Consider the following 21,663-nt stretch of genomic DNA (forward strand, 5'->3'; position numbering starts at 1 on the left):
CAACTGTGTCGGACGCCATGAGCCACAGCCTTGCAGCAAGTGGGGGTGGGGAGCCTGCAATGGTGAGAAGGGCCTGGGGCAGGAGAGTGCGGGGGAAGGCCCTGGTACCCCTTCTCTCCACCTTATCTCTGCCTAGGGCCCAGTCCATCTGATTGGTAGTCACTTCCTTGGCCAAATGGCCACACCGGTGCCCCTAAGCAAAAATAAAGCTGCCTTTCCCAGGTCCTGCTGTGGCCAAAGTGTCCTTGCTCCAGGCTCCTGTCCTGGGACCTGGGCCTCTGGCTGGGCTGCTCACAAGAGCTTCTTTTCTGGACACAGGAGCCATGTGGCCCTCCACTCATCCACCTCTAGCTGGTGATTCTCAGTCCTCCAGCCCGCATCCTGCAGTCCTGGGGATAGCGCATAGGGATACTGCTGGGGAGGAGACTCTGGGCTGCCCCTGGGGAGGGGGCATAGGGATACCCCTGGGGAGGAGACTCTGGGCTGCCCCTGGGGAGAGGGCATAGGGATACTGCTGGGGAGGAGACTCTGGGCTGCCCCTGGGGAGAGGGCATAGGGATACTGCTGGGGAGGAGACTCTGGGCTGACCCTGGGGAGGGGGAAGGAGCAGCACGGGCTGGGTGTACTGCTCAGGTTCCCCTTGCCTCTGCTGGGTAATCTCTGGCATAAAATGAGCCTAAAACCTCATCTGGTTGTAGTAAGAATTCATTGAGCAGCACATGAAAAAGGACCAGAATGGAGTAGGTGCTAAATGAAAGAGCATCGTCAGTAATCTGTGAGCCTTACCCCACCCCCCGCCCACCATTCTCCAGTGCCAACTGGGATTCATAGTCTGTCAACACTGACAGCGCCTCAGAGACCATCCTAACCTCCCCATCCTGCAGACAGGGAAACTGAGGTCCAGACTTGAGATCACAGAGAGAAACCCAGGTCTTCCACCCTCTAGGTGAAGGGGTGGGGATGGGGGTAGGCAGGCCCTCTGGGAGAAGCCCTAGGAGCCATGAAGTAGAAGGATATTACCTTTCAAGAACTTTGGAAATAGCTTGTCCAACACTTGGTGGGTCTCCCTGACGATGACGCAGCTCTCTTTCTCAGGACCTGGAGTGGGGTGAAGAACCAGAAGCTCTTGGGTTCCCCAAGCCGAATAGGGTCCTTCCTCTCTCCACCCCGCTTTGAGTCAGAAGCAGCCTAGATTGTGAGGCGCTTACCAGCCCGTACTCGGCTCCTCAGTCCCTCCAGCTCTCCTGGGAGGGCTCCATCTCCCTGCAGGGCTCCAAGCACCAGTCCGTGAGTGGCAGCCCTCAGAATGGTCTCAGGGCCTGCCATCTGGCTCAGGACAACCTGTATCTGGTCTGGAGAGACCCAGGGACAGACTGGTACCAGGGAAGGGCCACGTCCCCAGACACTCTCAGGCCTACCAGCCTGCTTCATCCCTGTCTGGCCCAAAGGCCTTGGCCTGGCATGAAAGGCCATCTCTCACCCTTTCCTTTCCAACTTCATCTCATGTTGCTCCCCAGTGCTCTGGCCAAGTAATTTCCAAGATACAACTTCAGAGCAGCTCCCTGAGGTGGGTTTATTTTGCTCGTCTTTAATGGCTAGTGAGAATAAGCAGCTTTTAACACACGACCAGCAGACCAGTAAACTTTAGTACATGCTTCCGCAAGAGGTGACCCCGGACAGGAGAGGAAGGTGGTTCCTCAGGGATAACCAAAGGTCTTAACCTCATCTGAGTGTGCTGCAATGTACAAGGTGCTTTTACATAGTCACCTTATTTGATCCTCATGAAAACCCTGCAGCTAATAAGGCAGGTATAGTTAGCGCCATTTTACAGAGGGGTAAAGGGAACTTCACTGGGGCATGTAGCTATAAGCTGAATGCATCCAGTCTTAGTCTAGAGCTCCCTTCAGGACACTAGGCAGACTCCAAACTGTCCAGCGCGTGTCCAGGGCTTGGGGCCCTGGGGCTGGAGGAATGAGGGGCTGAGCCCGGGAGGGTGAGTCGGAAGCTGGGGGAACGCGGCACACTTACTTTGTGACCGGTCCCAGCGAAGGAGGTAGGGTTCTTGGTGCCCCTCAACCAGCTTTTGCAGCTCAAAGACACTGAAGGAGAGAAGAGAGTGCAGTGCGGGAGGAGAAGACAAAGGCAGCAGCGACCACCCAGTCAACTGCAGAGCCACCTAACTGTTAACCCTAACTGTCCTGCACCTCCTTGCCATCCAGCCCTCAGCCGTTACCCCTCCCCCGCATCAACCCTTCCTTTCTTCCTGCATCCAACAAATATAAGATCCCTTACATCTACTTCATGTCATACACCTGCTGCCCTCAAGCACCCACACTGACCCCCAAGTCTGTTCGGTGGAAACAGAGAACCAGAGAGGTGGGGCTTGGTTGGGGGAGGCCAGTGTATGATCAGAACAGGGAGCCCGTGTGGGGAGGGGGTGACCGTGGTGATGGGTGGGAGATGCTGGGCCACTCACCTGGAAGTCACACGGTGTAGGGGGACCCCCAGGGATAGAGACAGAGATGGCCAGAAACCTGTGGGAAGCTGGAGTCAGGAGGCCCAGGCAGGGGTAGACATAGGAAACTTGAAACCGAGGGGCTGGCTCACCTGTCCACAGCGGTTCCATCTGATTGGCTGAAGCGGGGCCAAGTACCTCTCCCCGCTGAAGGAAGTGCTTCAGGACCAGCCAGAGCCGGCCTTCGTTCAAGGTCTCTATGACAAGGGCCCGGACTGCCCGGTAGTTGGCATAGATGTGGAGGGCAGTGAGGAGGAAGAAGCAGCCAAGGCTTAAGCTGGGGTGACAGAGTGAGGTGGTCAATAGGAGCAGAGGCCCGGCGGGGCGCCTCCTCCCTGCCCTTGGTCCCGGCTTACCTAGGGCAATCTGACACCAGGGGAAGCATCAAGAGGCTGACCAGGAGCCCTGCCAGGCTTACCAGCGTCTCCTGGAAAATGGCAGAGGGGATGGGAGCTGGAGGGCTCCCCTCCAGGCCAGAAAGAATACCCCTGAGCGCCTTTCACCACACCCCTCCCTGCCCCAGACACTCCCTACACTGATAAGGGTGCCTAGGAAATTTTTAACGTTTTTGATGAGTGAGCTGTCATTTAAGATACCAGCTGCTTCTCTGCCCAGGTAGGTGCAATGCCCTTGGAATGCCTGTGGAACATGCCTCCTTTGTTTTGCAAGAGTCAAAGTGTAGCCCTACACTCAGGCAAGTAAATGTCCACAGAGTAAAACTACTTTACTTTGTGGTTTAAAAAAAAAAAAAAGGGAATTCCCTGGCAGTCCTGTGGTTAGGACTCTGCACTTCCACTGCAGGGGGCATGGGTTCGATCCCTGGTCGGGGAACTAAGATCCTGCAAACCATGCAGCGTGGCCAAAACAAACAAAAAACCCCGAAAAACAGAAAAAAAGGTCCATCCGCCCAGTAACCAGCAGATGCTTTTTGCAAAGAGGTCAAGGAACCACCCAGGAAGAAAAGCACAAGATCCAAACTTCCCTTGAGAATCAATATTATCAGATCCTCTGATGGCCCGAGAGGGCCCGACTGAGCTTACCCTAGGGGAAAAGACCCCTGGCCACCGCCCCCCAACTCATCATGAGAGAGGAGGAGTCTGGACTGGTGTCCCTGACTACGGGGTTCCCGGGGAGAGTTGGTTCTGGCACAGAGGGGGCCTGAGACTGCAGCTCTTCTTACCCAGTCGTCCTGGCAAAGGGGTGGGCCGTGGAAATAAAGGCTGTGGGTGTGACAGTAAACTGGGGATCAGGGGCCTTGGAGCTCAGGGGCAGAGGGACCTCCCCTCCCCCAGGTGGGAACAGTCATTTCCAGCAGCCACATCAACTGGCAGCAAAGCAACATCAGCAGAAAGCAGGGGCCGAGTCTGGGGCTGAGCACGCGTCTCGTTGCCCCACTGATGTTACTGCCTCCGTGAACTGAGGAAGCCCTGGGGCCTTGGAAAATGCATCTGGGGGTGGAAGGGGCTGGGGGTTAGAAAGGGGGCAGGTGAGACAGCAGGCACGGGGCTGGTTGTACTCATTTCCCCTCCCTAACAACCTGTGGAAGTGATAATGGGGAAGAACTCATCCAACCATTTCCGGGGAGAAGGGATGTGCCCAAAGGGACCCAGGGAGACTCGACCATTCGGTGCCTTTTCCCCCCTCATCTGTAGAGTGGCAACAATGAACAGCCCTGCACAAGACCACTGTAAGGATTTAACGAGTTCATCCACGTGAAATAGTTGGCACATGGTTAATGTTTAAAAAACATTAGCTTGTGTTAATATTATTGAAAGGAGTTAGTCAATTTTTTAATGAAATTCTATTGAATAAAACAATATAAGAGAAGGCCAGAAAGTAGGACTGGAGAGAACAGAGGTTTCTAAATTGCTTCAGTGTCAAAGAAAACCATCACACTTGTGACCACCCTGGGCCTCACTTTCCCCATCTGTAAAGGAGAGATAATAACAGTATCCACCTTAGAGGGTTGGTGTGAGAGGTAAACGGTGCAGTGCACATAGGCACTTAGCACCGGGGTACGGAGGGAGGCGACACCTGAAGGGTTCCGCCTAAGGGTGCCTCCACCTCCACTGCAGGCTCCTTTGGTCAGGTGAGGGCTGGGCCGGAAGGGCTTTGCTAAACTGCCCAGCGGAGGCCTCTGCAGTGACTCCGGCCTCCTCACATGCCAGGCGCTTTAACGTGTGGGGCCTCATGGGGTCAGAACATGCACCTCCCAGGGTGGGGCTCTGCCTAGAGAGGGTGAGGTCCAGGGCAAGGGCTCCCTCTTGGCCTCAAGGGCAGCAGGCAGGGGCTGAGATGACCAGCTCGGACTTGTTGCCGCCAGAGCCCGAGCCCGAGCCCTCACACCGACTACCTATCCTAAGAGTCAGAGCAGGGAGAAGCTACATTTCCTCCCGCCTGTCTCCCACCCCGCCCCGTAGGAGCACTCAGGTGCTTCTCTTCATATGCCCAAATCGTGGCTCGGTCTGATGTCTGCCCCCCTCCGGTACATCCGCGCACCCCCCACCATCCCTCCAATTCTGGCTGCTCACCTGGCTGCCGTCCTTGGCTGACACGTCGGCCATGTTGTTTCTCCGGGCCTGATGCATGGTCAGTGCGGCCCGAGTGGCCCCACCAGCCACGCCCACAATGCACTGGGTCGGGAAAGGGAAGAGTGAAAGTCAGAGTGGCCATAACCTGCTCTGTGGGTGAGCCAAACAAATGGCTCAAACCAGTTTAAGAAAACTGGGCCTCAGGCCACCCCGCAGCAAAACCCTGAATGCCGTCCCTGGTCTCCTGTTCTCACCCTGCATTTCCACCAGGCCCACCTCCCCTGTCCTGCTCCAGGAGAAAACTGAAGGTCTGCCTGTCACACCACCCTGTGGACCCAGCCCCAAGGAAACTCACTTTCTCCCCGCAAGGTGGAGGCCCACAGACCATTCTTAGCCCAGAACCTCCCCAGCCTCCAACTTCTGCTTTGGCTGCACCCTCCCCCTTGCAGAGCCAAGTCTGGTTTCCAACTTGGTGCTTACATTCTGCCTACCTGGAACTAACTCCACTCTCTTCCTGCCCCAGTCAAGGCCTAGCCAAGCCTTCCAGGCCAGTTCCAAACCCACACCAGTGGCCCTGACCTCCTAGGGCTCTCCCTCTGAGATGGGAGAGCTCATCGATTAGGGTCACTGACTTCGTTCATGTTTATCAAATCTCTTTAGATGTCAGATACAGATTTAGGTGCTGTGAGAGACTTCAATACAACCCCTGCCCTCATGAAGCTTATAAACCATCAGATGGTAAACAAATAAACGAGTTGTTACATAGGCAGTGTTTGTTTGAAGGTAAGAGGAATGTGGATCAAAATGAGGCTGGAGTTATGGGCGGGGACCTGATCACATAGAACTTACCAAGCCTTGTAAGGTCTTTATACCAAGAGCAATGGGCACAGGGAAGTGACCTGATTTGATTTCCACTCTAATAAGGACTATGGGGTTGCTCTGAGAAGGACTGAAGAGGGGTGAGAATAGACGCAGGGAGATGACCTAGGAAATAACTGTGCTTTTTCAGCAGCAAGGAATCACCAGGTGAGATGGGGATGGAGGTGTGAAAGGACTGGAGAGATTTAAGAGGGCAAATAACAGACATGAATGGAGGTTTAGCTGAGGGTGACAGGTAAAGGGGGAGGAGATGAAGGCATGGGTGACAACCAGGCTTCTGGTTGGTGTACCTCAGGGACGGAGGTGCTGGAACTCTAGGGAGGGGCGGGAAGGTGGGGAAGGGGAAGTTCATGGCCCTGTTCGAGTCCCTTATTCGACAGATGAAGAGACTGAGGCCCGCAAGGTGGAGCTTAGTGCAGAATTTAGGCAAAGGTCACAATCCTTGGTTTCTCTGTGGTCGCCTGCCCTGGAGGGGGAGGGGGTGCTCACGGCCTTTAGTGCCTGGGCCAGGGAAGCTCCATGGCCTCCACCACAAAGAACTGTTCCTAAAATCCTAAATATCAGTAGTGCCCAGCAGAGAAACACAAGCGATTCTGAACAGATGGATGGGCCTTTAAGATGGGTCTTACATATCTTCTTAAGACTCTTTACTCTGTGCCAGGTACTTAACCCTGTGGGGAAGACAGGCTGAGCTCTTTACCGAACCTTGCTAGGCCTCAGTTTCCTCATCTGGACGAGGTCAACTTGAAGGAATCATGAGGGTGAGCAGCCTGGCAGAGAAGAGCTTGGATTCAGCCCAATCACCCCTTCAGCCTTGCTGTCCGGTCTGTGCTCTGTCTTGCCACTGGACCTTGACCTGCACTGTTCTTTCTGCTCAGAACGCCCACGCTGTACCTCACACTCATACTTCAGGACCCAGCCCCAGGGAAGACCTTCCTGCATCCCTGGACCAGGCCAGATCCCCCGCTGAACCCTCCTGCAGCCCCCTACACTTCTCATCTGGAATACCTATAGCTATCACTCGATAAATATTTAATTATGTGTGGCTTTCTATCAAAGATGGGAGGGCCTGTATTCTGTGCCGAACATGCAGTAGGCACCCTAAGTATTTTACTGAAAGAATGAAAGGTAGCCAGGGAGCTGGTCCCAAGGTGTTGACACTGGACCACCCGTACTCTCTTTCAGCTCGGAGCTCCCTCACCAGTCCCGTGGCTCCAGACACTGCCTTAGACCGACTCTCTGAGGCTCTAGAGGCTGTCTGGCTGGAGGAGGATCAGAATACATGGCTGAGTCCCAGAAGAAACACCTGAACTTCTTCACTCTTCTAGAAATGCCTTGAACACTGGGCCCAGGCTGGGATCCCCTGTGGGCCCCAAGCGAGCCTGCACATACCACCACCAGGGCAGGGATCTCGGGTCCAGGGGTGCCCCAGAGGGGGGTACCTTGGCCAGGTTGCTGATGCAGATGGTCATGGTGAAACAGATGGGGAATATGGGAGCCATAATCTCGAGGAACATGGCTACATCATTGAGGATGTCGGCAAAAAGCCTGGGGGAAGGGATAAGAGGTCAGAGGTCAGAGACCTTCATACTAGAAGACTCCCCTCCCCTCAGTTCCAGCCCCTTCTCACCTCCACTGCTTGGCATTACAGTCCATTTTGCTCCTGTGGGGGAGGAGAGGTTGGTTTGCAATTTGGATTTAAGGAGAAAACACAGCCTGTGGGCAGTGCAGGCCATTCCTATGCCTTGGAAAGGTCCAAAGGGCTCAGGAAAACCCACACCCCAGCCAGACATCTGTCCCCACACCCTGTCACTGCTGCCGGAAATGCCACCATTAGCTGGGAGGACCTTCAGTGGTCACTCATATTTCCCCGTTACTAACCCATGAGGCACCAAAGGAAAAAGCTGACTGCCTTGTGGCTGCTCCCCACCCTCGGGTCCTCCTGGGAGAGAGGCCATCCCTGGGTCCTCTGCCAACTCCCCTCCTCTTCCTTCTGCTTCATAGAAGGTACCCAGCAAGAAGTCCACATATTCTATAAACAATACATTTAGTGTAAACACTACGCAGCATGTTATAGACAACTAGCCCAGAGAGGGATATGACTTCCCTCGGATCAGATGGGAGTGGGGGGAAAAGGCCGAAAGAGCCAGGCTCTGACATGCAGCCTAGCATCTCTCTATTACACGATGCCGCAGATGGTTCCCTCCTCTGCAGGCCGAGTGACACCCTGGCCTTGCACAAACCCCCAGGGACTACTTCTCCAAGATCCCAGTGGCAGGAGATGCTGCAGCCCCCTGCCCAGCTCAGAATTTGCAGCATTAGCCCTGACCCTTCATTTGAAATCTCCTAGAGGGAAAGGGAGCATTCCTGGACGGGGCATGGGACACACATGGGGAACTCCTGATGGAGCGAATATACGGCAAAGGCAGGACTAGAACACGTGGGCCTGGTCTTGGGCTCTGCCTGATGCCACAGAAAGACCACAGGCTTTAGGTTCAAATCCCATCTCACAAGCTGTGTGACTTGGTCTGCTTCACATCTGGAAAAGGTACACATTCAATCCTAGTCTACACAGTTATTATAAGGATTGGAGAGGATACACAGAGAGCTGGTAAGGCCCAGTTAGGGTTAGTAATTGCAGCTGGTGTTTACTGAACACTTATTATGTGCTAAGCACTTTACATAGCTCACTGCACCTCACAACCACGACTGAAGGCAGATACTAACTCACTCCTGAGGTCACCCAGTAGTGACTCAAGGAGGAAGCAGGCAGCACGACACCCTCAATCCCTTCTAGATAAATGGTGATGTGGATCCCACGTCGGACAGGGATCCTGATAACCTACCCAAGCCCACTCCCCACTCAGCTTAGCAAAGTCTAACCAAGTATCTAAGCCGCCACAGTAGCCTCTGGAGTAAAGGTATTCCTTCTGGGCTAAGCACTGTCCCATCCAAGCTTCTCTTTTAACAAGCCAGCAGAGGATGCTCAGAGCCTGTGGCTCCCTGTGTTTTTCCATGATGGGCAGCAGAGGGGCAAATCGGTGCTCCTGAAGGCAGATCTCATCTTGGTAATGGCTCTGTGGCTTCACTGCTTGGTGACCCCGGGCAAGTCACTTGTACTGGGTACTCACTAAAGACTCCTTAGCTCTGATATATCTGCTAAATCTCTCCGCCCCTGGAGACTGGTAGGAAAGAGGGGGAGCTGAAAATACAGCCAGGGCTGAGAAAGACATGACTCCTGTCTAGGGAGAGTGGCTAGAAGTCTGCAGATCGGGAAGAAAAACTCACCCCATCCACCAGGCAAAGATGATGCGGCCCAGCATGCCAGTTGAATCTGGGGGAGAGAGGCATCGGTAAGGAACAAGCAAGAGCCTTGGGGGCTGTAGGGCCTGGCAGAGCCTGGCACTGAGACGGCTTTCCATCTTGGATCGCTGCCCTTGGAAGCTCAGTCTGGTATAAGTTCTAGACAGACGTAGCTGCATTATGGGGTCAGAAGTGCCTAGACTTAGCAGTCCCTCAGCATGTACCCCAGAGAACTAGGTACCCATGCACACCAAGAGACACGGACCAGAAATATTCTTTGCAGCATTGTTTATAACAGCAAAAAACTGGGAATAATGCAAATGCTCATCAACAGGAGAATGCATAAACAAATTCTGGTACATTTACTCAGGGGCATACTAGACAGCAGTGAAAATCTAATGGACCACAATTACCCACATCGGCATGGATGAATCCTAGTATTATCATCCTGCATGAAAAAGTAAGTCATGATGACTACACACAGCACAGTACACTCTTCATAAAGCTCGAAAACGACTGAGACTAAACAATATAGTGTTTGGGTATATATATCTATATGGTAAAACTATTTTTATAAAAAGCAGGAAATTCTGTGTGGAAAGTTCAGAGGTTATTGTTGATATTCTAGCTCTTAGGTTGCGCAGTGGGTCCACAGGTGGCCATCAGAGTATAAATAAGTAAAAAGGATCTGAACTGCAGGTTGGTGACAAGCGAGCTGGGAGTGTGGGGCAGAGGGAGAGGCCTCCTCAGACTAGGGAGAGTCAGAGAGGTCTCTGGAATCCACCAGACCTTCACTTGCACAACAAGTGCTTCTTGGCTACCCACTGCCGTGAGGCCTGGGGGGCACCACAGTGAGCCAGAGTCATGGTTCCAGGCTCAAAGGCCAGAGTAAAAGCAGACAGCAGCCCCTACGAAAAACACTGATTTAGAGCAGGGGTCAGTTAACGGTGGTCTGTGGGCTTCTTCGCCGTTTTTGTGAATAGTTTTACTGGAACACAGCTGTGCCATTTGTTTCCAGACTGTCTATGGCTTTTTTCATAACACGATGGCAAAATCAAGCTGCTGCAAGTGAACCTGTACAGCCTGCAAAGTGTGAAATCTTTACAGTCTGGTCCTTTACAGAAAGTTTGCCCACCACTGATTTAGACCCTACCTTATACTGAGAGTAGTACTCATTAAGCCCAGCAGGGGGATCACAAAGAAGGACTGTTCTAGAATCAAACTGAGAAGGCCTCACACTGCGGGCACTGGGAAGGACAGGCAGAGCGGGCAGAGGACCCTTAGCTTGTTTGAGCTTGAGGGAAGGGACCCTTAAGTGGGGGACTGCAAGAAGGAGAACTAGGTTGTGGGTAGGAGGGATGAGAACGTCCGACGACATATAAAGGTGGTGACATGGGCCAGCCTTCCTCATTCTCCTCTTGCCACGGCGGCCATCCTTGGGCATTGACCCCTTCTAGCTAGACATCTTTACCCAGCCTTGGACTTGAAGGAGACCGTTAAGCACTCTGGCAGAAACCTGAAATACCCAAGTCTTTCAATCGTCACAACAATTCTACGAGCTTAAGGGATCATCCCCTTTAAATGAAGCAACTGAAGCTCGAAGATTGATAAACGAAAATGGGGCATTTTCAAGCAAATCTGGATTTACAGCTTTCCGAGAAGAACCTGAAGACACGGCAGCACCAGGCCTGCTTCCCCTTGCCGCTCCAGTTGGCTGGGGCTGAGTAGCAGCTGCCTCATTCAGAGGCGTGTGTACAACACATTTCCCATCCGGCCTGCTCGGCTTCTCTATTTCTGTCCCCTCTGTCCATGGAAGTTATACTTCCCAGGGTGAGTTGAGAAGCCTCCTCCCGCTGTCACTCACCCACACTCCTCCTTTCAAGTACTTTTAATTCTACACAAGATTTTCATTGTTCAAGATTTTTGTATTGGATCATTTTAGTGACTCTGAACATGGCAAGGTTACTTTTACGGGGTGAGAGCTCACAGGGCCAGACTATTTTTCTTCCCTCCGACTGCACAGTCTTTGCCAATCAGGTATGTATTTTCTTCACACAAGAAAGGGGCCTACTCTATCTTTCATCGGAGGCAGTCTGCAGGGCCCTTGTCAGAATCTGGAGGTTGGCAATAGGACGCAGTGACATATATCCTCCCTATTAGCTGAAAGTCAACACTGTCCACTAGACCAGGAAACTTAATTCCCGCCTGCTCCTCTCTGCCTCACTTACAACTGGCCATGCTGTAAGATCTCAAAATTTTGAGTCCTAGTAAGGGATCAACTGTCCATAAATTGTACTCGGCTCCACTCTGAAATCCTAACTGGCCAAAGAGTGGGTGGTTAAGAGTGGGACACAGGAGTCAGTGGGCCTGGGTACAAATCCTGGCCCTATGTGACCTTAGGCAAGTTACTAAACCTCTCTGTGCCTCAGCTTCCCCCTCTGAAAAAGGTACTCATAAAGGCATCTAACTAATATGGCTGCCGCAGAGATTAAGTTACATATTACACGTCAAAACGCCTGGCACACACTCAGCTGGCAAAATATTGGCTGCTAGTAGTATTACTATTGCTAGTTATGACAATTAACATCATGTTCTATTAAGAGATCTGTAACTAAAAGTGACCACATCAAAAAATTCCAAGGGAGTTTCTTATATAAAGCTCCGCATACAAATTTCCCATGTTTGATGGAAACAAGTTTGTAATGTCCTTTCTAGTTAAGGGGGTTTCCTTTAATATCAACAACAGGCTTTAAAGTAAGAGGATATTTTTCCACATCTTAAAATGGTCTTATTTTTTTCTTAATAACTTGCCTGAGCTGAAGACATACATAAGCAACATGTTGGTGATAAGACTAGGGTGCTTAGAAATGACATGGAACTACTGACCCAAGCTCCCACTGCATTCCAAACAATTAACCAATAGGAGAGGAATGGAAAAGATCCAAATTAAGCACAGTGCGGTGGTATGAAAATGTACTCTGGAACTAAACCTCCTGGGTTCACATCCGTGACCCTGGGCAAGTTACCGTTCTGTGCCTCAGTTTTCCCATCTATAAAATGGAGATAATGACAATATCCGTCTCAGAACTATTGTGAAGACTGAGTCAGGACATTTAAAGACCAGTACACAGTAAGTACTGTTCAGGAACTATTATTATTAAAAGAAGAGACAACTAGGACAAGAGGCACAGATCACCACCACTTCTCCACTGATATGCAGTCTCAGAGAAAGGGCTTCTTTCCAGCAGTGACTCACATTTGGACAGTATGCTCGTCTTCATGGTAAGGGTATAAGCAGGAGCCTCCAGATTCTCCAAAAGGTCCACGGAGGCTCACCAGAGCTGTGGCCAGGCTGATGCCAGGTGCAGAATGAGCCTTACCTTGGGTCTGATTTAAACCTCCACTGGGAACAACAGTGAAAGACAAAGGATGGTGGAGAGAGCCACTGGCCCTCCTGATGTGGGCAGTTTCCCTTTTCTTCTATACTTCACTCTCTAAGTAGCACGGTACCAAACTGTATCTTCCCCCCCCCCCCTTTAGTGGTTTTTCAAAAAGCGGTACACATTCAACAGACAGTTACTATAGTTATTATTCATGGTATCATCTAGTAACCCAGAGGATATGAAACGCCTGTCATCCTTCCCCAAACCTCCTCTCTGCCACTCAGGACCTATTACAAAACTGTTTCTGTCTAGAATTAACTAATTTCCCACACCCAAGGCAGTTGGCAGTTTTATTCAATAACCAAACTCTTAGGCAGTCCTCCACAGATTAGGAGTAAAGGGGAGGGGACGGTCTACTTAGGGATCTGGGCTCCAGATGATTAAGGGACACTGCACAGTCCGTATGGGGAACGGAGTGCAGCTACCGAGGCTAGTGGGCGGGATGAGGGTGTTCCCGCCATGGGTTACTAGTCAGTCGTCAATAAAGCCAATAGAAAAATTTACTCAGTTGAATTTTGTTTTTTAACGAGGTACAAGGCACTCTTCTAGGAAGTGGGGAGGCTTGGCTCCCGGATCTAATCAGACAGGAATGCATAAGTAAACATACTCATCAGAGCCCAGAGCTAGGTGCCAAAACACTGGGAGAAGGGGAAAATAGGGGCTGGGCTTCCCAGCCGAAGGAAAAAGTGGACAGAGAAATGGCAGAGCTGAGAGGAGCGATCGGTGAGACTCCAGGGGTCCAGCTCACCTTTCACGAGCCAGGTGGCCGTGGCAGCTGAAACAGAGGCTTTTGCGTTCCCTACCCCTATGCCCAGCAAGACTGCGTGGGTGGCCAGGGAACCCGAGAGGCTGGAAGCAAAGGCCTGGAGAAGAAAAGAAGTGGGGTGAGGAGTGGGCGCAGGAGCATGGAGGTCTAAGACCTGTTATCAGCTCTCCTGGGTGTGTGGCCTGGGACGTGTCACAGCTCGGCTCTGGGCCTCAGTGTCCAGTCTGTAAGCGGGGAGGGAGAGGCGGCGCGCTGTCTCCCCTGCCCCGGCTACATGTCGCTCCCTTCCCCAGTCGGCCGGGCTGACCTGCACGGAATCCCACAGCTGGTAGGGCAGATAGTCCGGGCTGACGCTATCGGGGAAGCCCTGAGGCAGGAAGACAGCCAGGAGCCGCGAAAGAGGTGGGACGGCCGTCCCGGGAGCCACCCTTTCGCCCCCATCTCGTCCTCCGGGTTTCGTTGTGAAGGCCCCAGAGAACCCCCACCAGCGCCGCCCCCAGGCCTCCCACTGCAGGCTCCCGTCGGCGGCGGCGCGGCAGCCCCGGGCCGTCCCGGAGCCGAACTGCTCGGAGCACAGTGGGGCCTCACTCCTGGCGACATATGCCATCCTGAATTCCTCCCTTTAGTTCCGCGGGCAGAGAAACGTGGCCGGAAGACGCGTCCTGCTCGGCTACGGCAGCTGCAGAGGGGCATTATTCCTTCGCGAAAGGGCCTGCTGCCTCCGCGTACTCTTCCAGCCAGCGCAGGAACCAGATGGTTCCTTTCCGACCTCCCGGCCCCGCCTCGACCCCTCGGGGCTGGTCCCGGTCCTGGTTCTTTGTAGCATCTTGTCTGGGGCCGTGGGAGCCTTTTGGCCCGCCAAGCCCTGAAGGTACCTGTTTTGCTGTGACCCCCGACTTACAGTTATGGGGAGAAGGGAAGAGGGCGTCCCTAGGGAATCGTGTTGAGACCCGGTGCGGCCACAGAATTTTTCGCTGTGTGGCTTTGGGCAGCTCAGTGTCCCTCTCTGGTTCTCAGGTGGCTTCCTTGCTGTGAAGCCAGGGCCTGTATTTTACTCCTATTCTTTCCCGGGTACCCAACACGTAGTAGGTGCGTAAAAGAGATAATATTTATGAATGAATGCATGCATGATGAGAAGTTGGACCAGATGATCCCTGAGGCCCTGTAAAGCTTCCCTTTTTGTTTGTTTGTGTTTTTTGGGGGGTTTTGTTTTCCTTCTGGGCGTCTCTGGCCCTCCACTAGAAATTTTCAGCCCTTCAGCCTTTCCTGACTGGAAGAGTATTATTTCTGAAAGGATCCTAAGAACTTTTGAGGAGCAAGGAAATCAAGGGATTGTAGTGAATAGTGTCAGCAAATAGGAGAAATAGGCAAGAAGTTCTTCTGTGTTTATTGGGGGAGAGGGTCTATGAAATTGGGGGGAAGTCTAAAGACAGTGTTTCCCTCCAAACTCACCTCTTTTTCTCTTTCCCTCTCTTCTCTCCCTTCCTCCTTCCCATCTAGTGCGATGTACTGCCTTCAAAATAGAAATTTGCTAAAAGCATTCTCTTTTCTTCAGAAAATAAAATATCCTGGTTCCTTAGCCCAGCATTCTTGGACCCTCACAGTTTGATTCCCTGCTTGAAACTTCTGATTCTCCCTAACTATCATCTTTCTCTTGGACCTCAGCCTGGAATGCTCTTCCACCTCACCTCACTTTACCTAAAAGCTAGACAGAGTCTCTGAGGCTGAGGTAGACCCAGGGCATTTGATTTTTTGCTTGTTTGTGTGGTTCCTGTGAGAGTGAAAAATTGAAGGGATACAAACGTGTAATATTTTAAATGTTAGCTTCTCTGGGTATATTGAACTGACACTAACCTCCAGGAATGAATTCCACCAGAGGGCTTTAGTTTGGGGGCAGGTTCTGTCACTTAGTATCTGTGAGACCTTGGGCACGTTTCTCACCCCTCTGTCCTTCAGTTTCCTCACCTGTACAAGGGGAATAATACTAGTACCTACCATATAGGGTTGGGATGAGGATTAAATGAGTCGTATGTGTAAAGCTCTTAAACTATGTTTGGTACCTAGTGCATGCTATTTAAGTGTTGACCATTATTTGGAGTTAATGTCAAGTATTCAAATGTGAAGCCCTTTGCTCCACAGGGCCCTCATGACCAGCACTACTCTATGACATATTGTCCAAACCAGGATTTTTTTTTTTTGGCTGCGTGGCGCGACTTGCGGGATCTTAGTTCCCAGACCAGGGATTGATTGAACCCGGCGCCATGGCAGTGAAAGCACCGAGTCCTAACCACTGGACTGCTAGGGAATTCCCCAAATCAGGATTTTTGAGAGTGTCTTTAAAGGAGGCACCGTTAATAATCACATTGGGCTAACAGACAGGAGCCATCCTGGGCAAACTGAGAAATACAGTCACACTATTTAGCAACCCTCTAGGCTTTACTGACCATCTTTGTCCACATTGACCTCTCCCTGCTCAGAGACCATGGCAACCCTTGTTCACTGTAGAACTTATTTAGTGCTTAGCATATGCTTTCTGGAGCCAGTTTGTACTTGCTTTTATTAGGTATCTAAGTCCTGTCTTCCCAAGTGGACTGTAAGTGCCTGACAAGGACTCATACACTTCTTTGCAACCCCAGTGTCCAGATCAGTGGCTTGACAAAGAGATGAGGGATGCTTCCTCTTCCCCTACCCCCTGAGACCTCTTGGCAGCCTGCATTCAGCAGTATAGTAAGCACCGGGCAGAACACTCCAAGCTGCTCATCTCCTGGACTTTATCCTCACTGATCTCCCCACTTCCACAACTACCCGCTTATGGTCTACTCCCTACACAGCTTAAAACTCCCCGGCTCAAAACCTTTCAGCAGCTTCCTGTTACTTTTATGGAAGAGGATTGCAATATTCTCCTCCAAACCCTTCAATGACTTTCCTTCATATTTGAAAATAAAACATGAACTTCTTGTCGTGGCCCATGAAGCTCTGTAGATTGGGCCCTGCTCCATCTTTCAGACTTCACCCCTTACGGTTCATCCTCTCACTCCCCCCCACTAGAACATAAGCTCCCAGAGAAGAGGAACTTCGTCTTTGGCACTGATGCATTCCCAGGGCCTGGCACAAGGCAGGTGCCAAATACCTATTTGTGGAATGAATGAATTTATTTTCTCAATAACCCTCATAGGTATTATTTCATTCCTCCTTTAAACAGAGAAACTGGGGTTTGCATGTGTGAAGTGACTTCAACAAGGTGACAGAGCTGAAAAATGGCAAAAGCATTCATTCTCCTATTCATTCAACAGATATTTAGTGAGAAGCTGCTACTCTTCTAGGCCCTGAGGCAGGCGTCCAATTTGAGGCTAAGGGTTTCAGAACTATACCATCCTGTTTCTTTCTTTTTTATTTTGTATTCTTGTTAAGTATTATAAAAATAATGGAAGGATACATTCTCACTGTAAAATAATTCAAACAATACTATAGATGGAGAAGGTCAAATTCTCCCTTGACATTTATCCCTCTTTCCATTTTTCAACAAATACCAGTCAATGCCCAGAAGTAAACATTATTTACCATGAGAGAGAGAGAGAGACAGAGACAGAGAGACAGAGAGAGAAATATCATTTTACATTTAATCCCCTCTCCCATACTTGCCGCCTGAGGTAGCCTGCTCTAATTATAGTTCATTTAACGTTGTCTTTGAGATCTTTTCCTATCGGCACATATGTAGCTACCTCATTTATTTTAATAGTTGCATGTCATGCCATGGTGTGAATGTGCCATGGTTTCTATAAAGATTCCCCACATTGCTTTTTTCATTATTACAAATAGGTATGATAAATTCCTTGTACAGGCCTTTCTGTACATTGAATATGAATATTTCTTTAAAATGAGTCCAAAGCAGAATTGTTGGGCTGAAGGGTATGTGTATTTTAATTTGAACAAGTATTGTCAAACTATCTCTCTAAAAAGCTTTACCAATTTACACTCCTACTAACAGTATATAAGAATGCTTGTCATAGTCAAGATACGTATTGCCATTATCTAAAAAAGTTCTCTCGGGCACCTGTGCATTTTAATGTCCACTCTTGTATTCTGATCGCAGATGACCCCTAATGTGCTTTCTGGTCACTATAGATTATTTTTGCTTCTTCTAGAATTTCATAGAAATGGAATTATACTGTATATGATCTTTCATGCTTAGCTTCTTTTGCTCAGCATAATGATTTTGAGATTCTTCCATGTTGTCATGAGTACCATTAGTCTGTTTCTTTTTTTGTGTGTGTGGTACGCGGGCCTCTCACCATTGTGGCCTCTCCCATTGCGGAGCACAGGCTCCGGACGCGCAGCCTCCGCGGCCATGGCTCACGGGCCCAGCCGCTCCGCGGCAGGTGGGATCTTCCCGGACTGGGGCACGAACCTGTGTCCCCTGCATCGGCAGGCGGACTCTCAACCACTGCACCATCAGGGAAGCCCAGTCTGTTTCTTTTTATTGCTGAGTAGTATTCCATTGTATGAATATACCACAGTTTGTATATGCACTCACTGGTAATTGGACATTTGGGTTGTTTCCAGTTTTGGGTTATTATGAATAAAGCTGCTATGAACATTTGCATTTGCACGTAAGTATTTTTGTAGACGTGTATGGACTCCACCTAGGAGTGGAATTGCCAGGTCATGTGGTAAGTGTATGTTGAACTTTATGAGAACTTGCCAAATTGTCTTTTCAGACATTTCATTTTACCTTCCCACTGGCAATGTATGAGATTTCTAGTTGTCCTATATCCTTACCAACACTTAATCAGTCTTTTTAACTTGCAGGAGCTGTAGTGGGTATGTAGTGGTATCACATTATAGCTTTCATCTGCATTTTCCTAATGAATAATAATGTTGAACATCTCTTCATGTGCTTATTGGCTATTTGTATATCTTCTTTGTGAAGTGCCAGTTCCAATCTTTTGGCCATTTAAAAAAACTGGGCTGTCTTATTATTGAACTATCAAGAGTTTATGTTAAATTCTGTATACATTTTTTTTTAAAGGGCTTCAAATGCTTGGCTTTTTAAATTATTATTTATTTATTTATTTTATTTTTGGCTATGTTGGGTCTTCATTTCTGTGTGAGGGCTGTTCTCTAGTTGTGGCAGGCGGGGGGGCCACTCTTCATCGCAGTGCGCGGGCCTCTCACTATCGCGGCCTCTCTTGTTGCGGAGCACAGGCTCCAGACGCGCAGGCTCAGTAGCTGCGGCTCACGGGCCTAGTTGCTCCGCGGCATGTAGGATCTTCCCAGACCAGGGCTCGAACCCGTGTCCCCTGCATTAGCAGGCAGATTCTCAACCACTGTGCCACCAGGGAAGCCCTGTATACATTTTTTTTTTGGTCAGGTCGTATTGCAATTATTTCTCCTAGTGGTAACACATACTTTCTACCCTAAATCAATGAAAACACGTTTACACAAAAATCTGTACACAAATATTTATAGCAGCTCTATTCATACTTGCCAATAACTGCAAACAATCCAGATGTCCTCCAGTGGGTCGATGAATAAACAAACTGTAGTGCGTCCATACGATGCACGCTTAGCAATGGAAAGGAACAACCCACTGCTACTTGAAACGACTTGGATGGAGCTTAAGGGCATTATTCTGAGTGAAAGAAGCCAGTCTCAAAGGTTAGATGTTGTATGATTCCATCATAAGACATCCTCAAAAACACTGAACTGTAGTGATGGGGAACAGATCAGTGGTCGGCAGGATTTAGGGATGAGACTACAAAGGGGTAGCACGAAGGAGTTTTGGGGCGATGGAAACGTTCTGTATCCTGATTGTGGTAGTAGTTACATGAATCTACGTATTAAAATCCAAACATCGTACACCAAAAGGACGTTCATTTGCTGTGTATTAATTAAGATAATGCTATAAACAAAAAAGCAGAGCAACAAGCCATGAGTGTATAGGTGCCTATGAAAACTGGTTTTTGAATGGAGGAAGATGGGACAGGAAATACACACATCTTGAATGCTGGTTACTTTGTCGGGGGAGGGAGCAAAAATGATCCACTTATCAGTGTGAATTTTTATAATGTTTCACTTATTTCAGTTATTATATGGTGATTTTGAAATTTGAAAAAATCTATTAAAAATGGAAAACATTAGGAAAATATTTTAAAAAAAGAAAAGAAGTAGTTTTGCTTTGTGAAGTACCCGATGATATGTTAGAGAATAAGACACGTGTGTCTCCATTCCTGTGGAACTCAGCCTAGTAGAGTCCAGTCCTCCCCATCTTACCGAAGGCTCATCTGCAAAATATGACTGTTATTGGAATTTGCCTAACAAGAGTTTTCATAAGAATAAATACTTATTATTTTTTTGGCCATGCCATGTGGCTTGCAGGATCTCAGTTTCCTGACCAGGGATTGAATCCAGGTCATGGCAGTGAAAGCCCTGAATCCTAACCACTAGGCCACCAGGGAACTCCCAAGAATAAATACCTTAATACTTGCTTGAAACAGTGCCTGGCACAAATGATGACTGTAATGTTAGCTGCTATTAATATATCACCTATGAATTGGGAGAATAATTGCCACCACTTGTTAGGATGATTTTAAAAGTGCCTTTCTCGTAACAGGGCATCTAACAGTTACTGTTAGTTTCGTTAGCGTTTTGAGCCTGGATCCTGGGATGTGGGGGAGAGGGCATGGCTCTATCCCTGGTTTGGTTTTCTGGGTCTCCCCGCTTATCTGTTCTCTTGGCTTTGCTATCTTTCTAATTTCAGGGAAGCCTCTCCCTCCTTCCCCTCCCCTGGTTGACCTATCACCCTCCCTCAGGACCTAAATGCAGGGCGTTTCCCTCTTTGGCTGACACTGGACTCCTTGTCTACATCTAGCTTGGTACAGAGGGACATCCAGACCCTGAAAAGTGTGGGTGAGACGTCTATACATAGCACTGTTGGACCTGACAGTGAGCCAACCTGGGGGGAAATGTGATCTCAGAGCAGGGCAGGGTTTGAAAGGTGGTGGAGGGGAGGTGACCCTGCAGGGCCCCAGGGATGCTTAAGGGGAGTGAGGAGATTGGGGGAAATACCCTGGGAGAAAAAGATACTTAAATTCCATCTCTTTCTCTAATCAGGCAGATGGCCCTTCTTCAAACCAATAAGGATCTCATTGCTACAGGAATGAAGGAATTTAACATTCTGCTAAATCAGCAGGTAAGTCCGGTGCTCTGTTTCAGAGGACAGGCCTGGAGCGTTGGGAGGTGGGCGAGGACAGAGAAGGGAGAATAATTTGGAGCTGGGAGGGTAATGGTTGAGTTGATGGAAACAACTAGAGACAGGTAATACAAATCAGAGAAAAGAGGATGTCAGAGTTTGTGGTTATCCCTGAATCACATGGCTGAGCGTGGTCTCCCTTGCCAAATCCTGACCTCCCCTATCCCAATCCCACCCCCACCCCCAGGTCTTCTCTGCTCCTGTTGTCTCTGAAGAAGACATGGTGACTGTGGTGAATGACTGGGTGAACTTCTACATCAACTATTATAGGAAGCAGATGGTGGGGGAGCAGCAAGAGCAGGACAAGGCTGTGCAGGAGCTTCGGCAAGAGCTGAATACTCTGTCTGCCTCTTTCCTGGACAAATACAGGAACTTCCTGAAGTCCTTGTGAGCGCCCGATCGCAGGCTGCCTTCCTCCTAGCCGGGAGACCCAGGCTTGTCTGAGACCCTTAAATGCTGCCTCTGTGTCTTCAAGGCCTCAGGCTCTGCCCCTTCATGGTGTTACTGCACCCTGACACCTCAATAAAGACCAGTACTGGTTTTGGTGGTTTTCCTGGCTCTGTGGCTCTTCTTTGGTTTCCATCGCTGCCTCGTGGAGACAGTTGGTCCCTTTTCCCTCACCCTGCTTCCTAGATATGATCTCGGAGATCTAATTCCTTAGAGCAGAGGTTTGCAGCCTTAAGTAACCCCTGGGCAGCACTAAAATAGCCTGAAGGAGGGGCCAGCCGGCAGAGCCTAAAGAATAAGTGCTGAGGGACGGGGGAAGGGCTCGTAGACGAAACGGTGGAGATAGAGGCTCTCCAGAAACTGTGGCCCTGTGACATGCTGTCTAGAAGACAGTTGTTGAAATCTCCCAGTCTTGTTTATCCTTCACTAGGTGGAATCAAGAGTCCCTTCGCCTCAATTTTCCAATCCCCTGCCCTCGGCCCCAGCTTGAACAACGTTATAGGCTCTTCTAACTCTAAAGACGACCA

At 49.9% G+C, this 21,663-nt stretch overlaps 2 protein-coding genes across 8 annotated transcripts; one reads left to right on the forward strand and one right to left on the reverse strand.

The window, feature by feature from the left end:
• Positions 1-14,097, reverse strand: RUSF1 (RUS family member 1). 3 transcript variants are annotated; one of them, XM_079944086.1, is made up of 13 exons: positions 13,745-14,097; positions 13,420-13,534; positions 9,214-9,259; positions 7,556-7,588; positions 7,368-7,473; positions 5,047-5,148; positions 2,872-2,942; positions 2,608-2,792; positions 2,477-2,534; positions 2,029-2,099; positions 1,209-1,352; positions 1,021-1,098; positions 5-389 (listed from the first exon to the last, which is right to left on the reverse strand). In XM_079944086.1, the coding sequence occupies exons 1-13, from the start codon at positions 14,042-14,044 to the stop codon at positions 292-294; spliced, it is 1,407 nt and encodes a 468-aa protein (XP_079800212.1). In that variant the 5' UTR covers positions 14,045-14,097; the 3' UTR covers positions 5-291. The 3 variants fall into 3 exon arrangements, with proteins under 3 accessions (XP_079800213.1, XP_079800212.1, XP_079800214.1); XM_079944087.1 differs by lacking the exon at positions 1,209-1,352 and having other exon boundaries at positions 1-389; XM_079944088.1 differs by lacking the exon at positions 13,420-13,534 and having other exon boundaries at positions 13,745-13,870.
• AHSP (alpha hemoglobin stabilizing protein) lies at positions 10,558-21,245 on the forward strand. 5 transcript variants are annotated; one of them, XM_079944090.1, is made up of 3 exons: positions 10,558-13,394; positions 20,551-20,629; positions 20,877-21,245. In XM_079944090.1, the coding sequence occupies exons 2-3, from the start codon at positions 20,555-20,557 to the stop codon at positions 21,078-21,080; spliced, it is 279 nt and encodes a 92-aa protein (XP_079800216.1). In that variant the 5' UTR covers positions 10,558-13,394; positions 20,551-20,554; the 3' UTR covers positions 21,081-21,245. The 5 variants fall into 5 exon arrangements, with proteins under 5 accessions (XP_079800216.1, XP_079800219.1, XP_079800215.1 ...); XM_079944093.1 differs by lacking the exon at positions 10,558-13,394 and adding an exon at positions 13,564-13,610 and having other exon boundaries at positions 20,555-20,629; XM_079944089.1 differs by lacking the exon at positions 10,558-13,394 and adding an exon at positions 14,153-14,308.
• Positions 21,246-21,663: the final 418 nt, after the last annotated feature.

The sequence above is a fragment of the Stenella coeruleoalba genome (assembly GCF_951394435.1).
Source record: "Stenella coeruleoalba genome assembly, chromosome: 15".
In the NCBI taxonomy this organism is placed as follows: domain Eukaryota; kingdom Metazoa; phylum Chordata; class Mammalia; order Artiodactyla; family Delphinidae; genus Stenella; species Stenella coeruleoalba.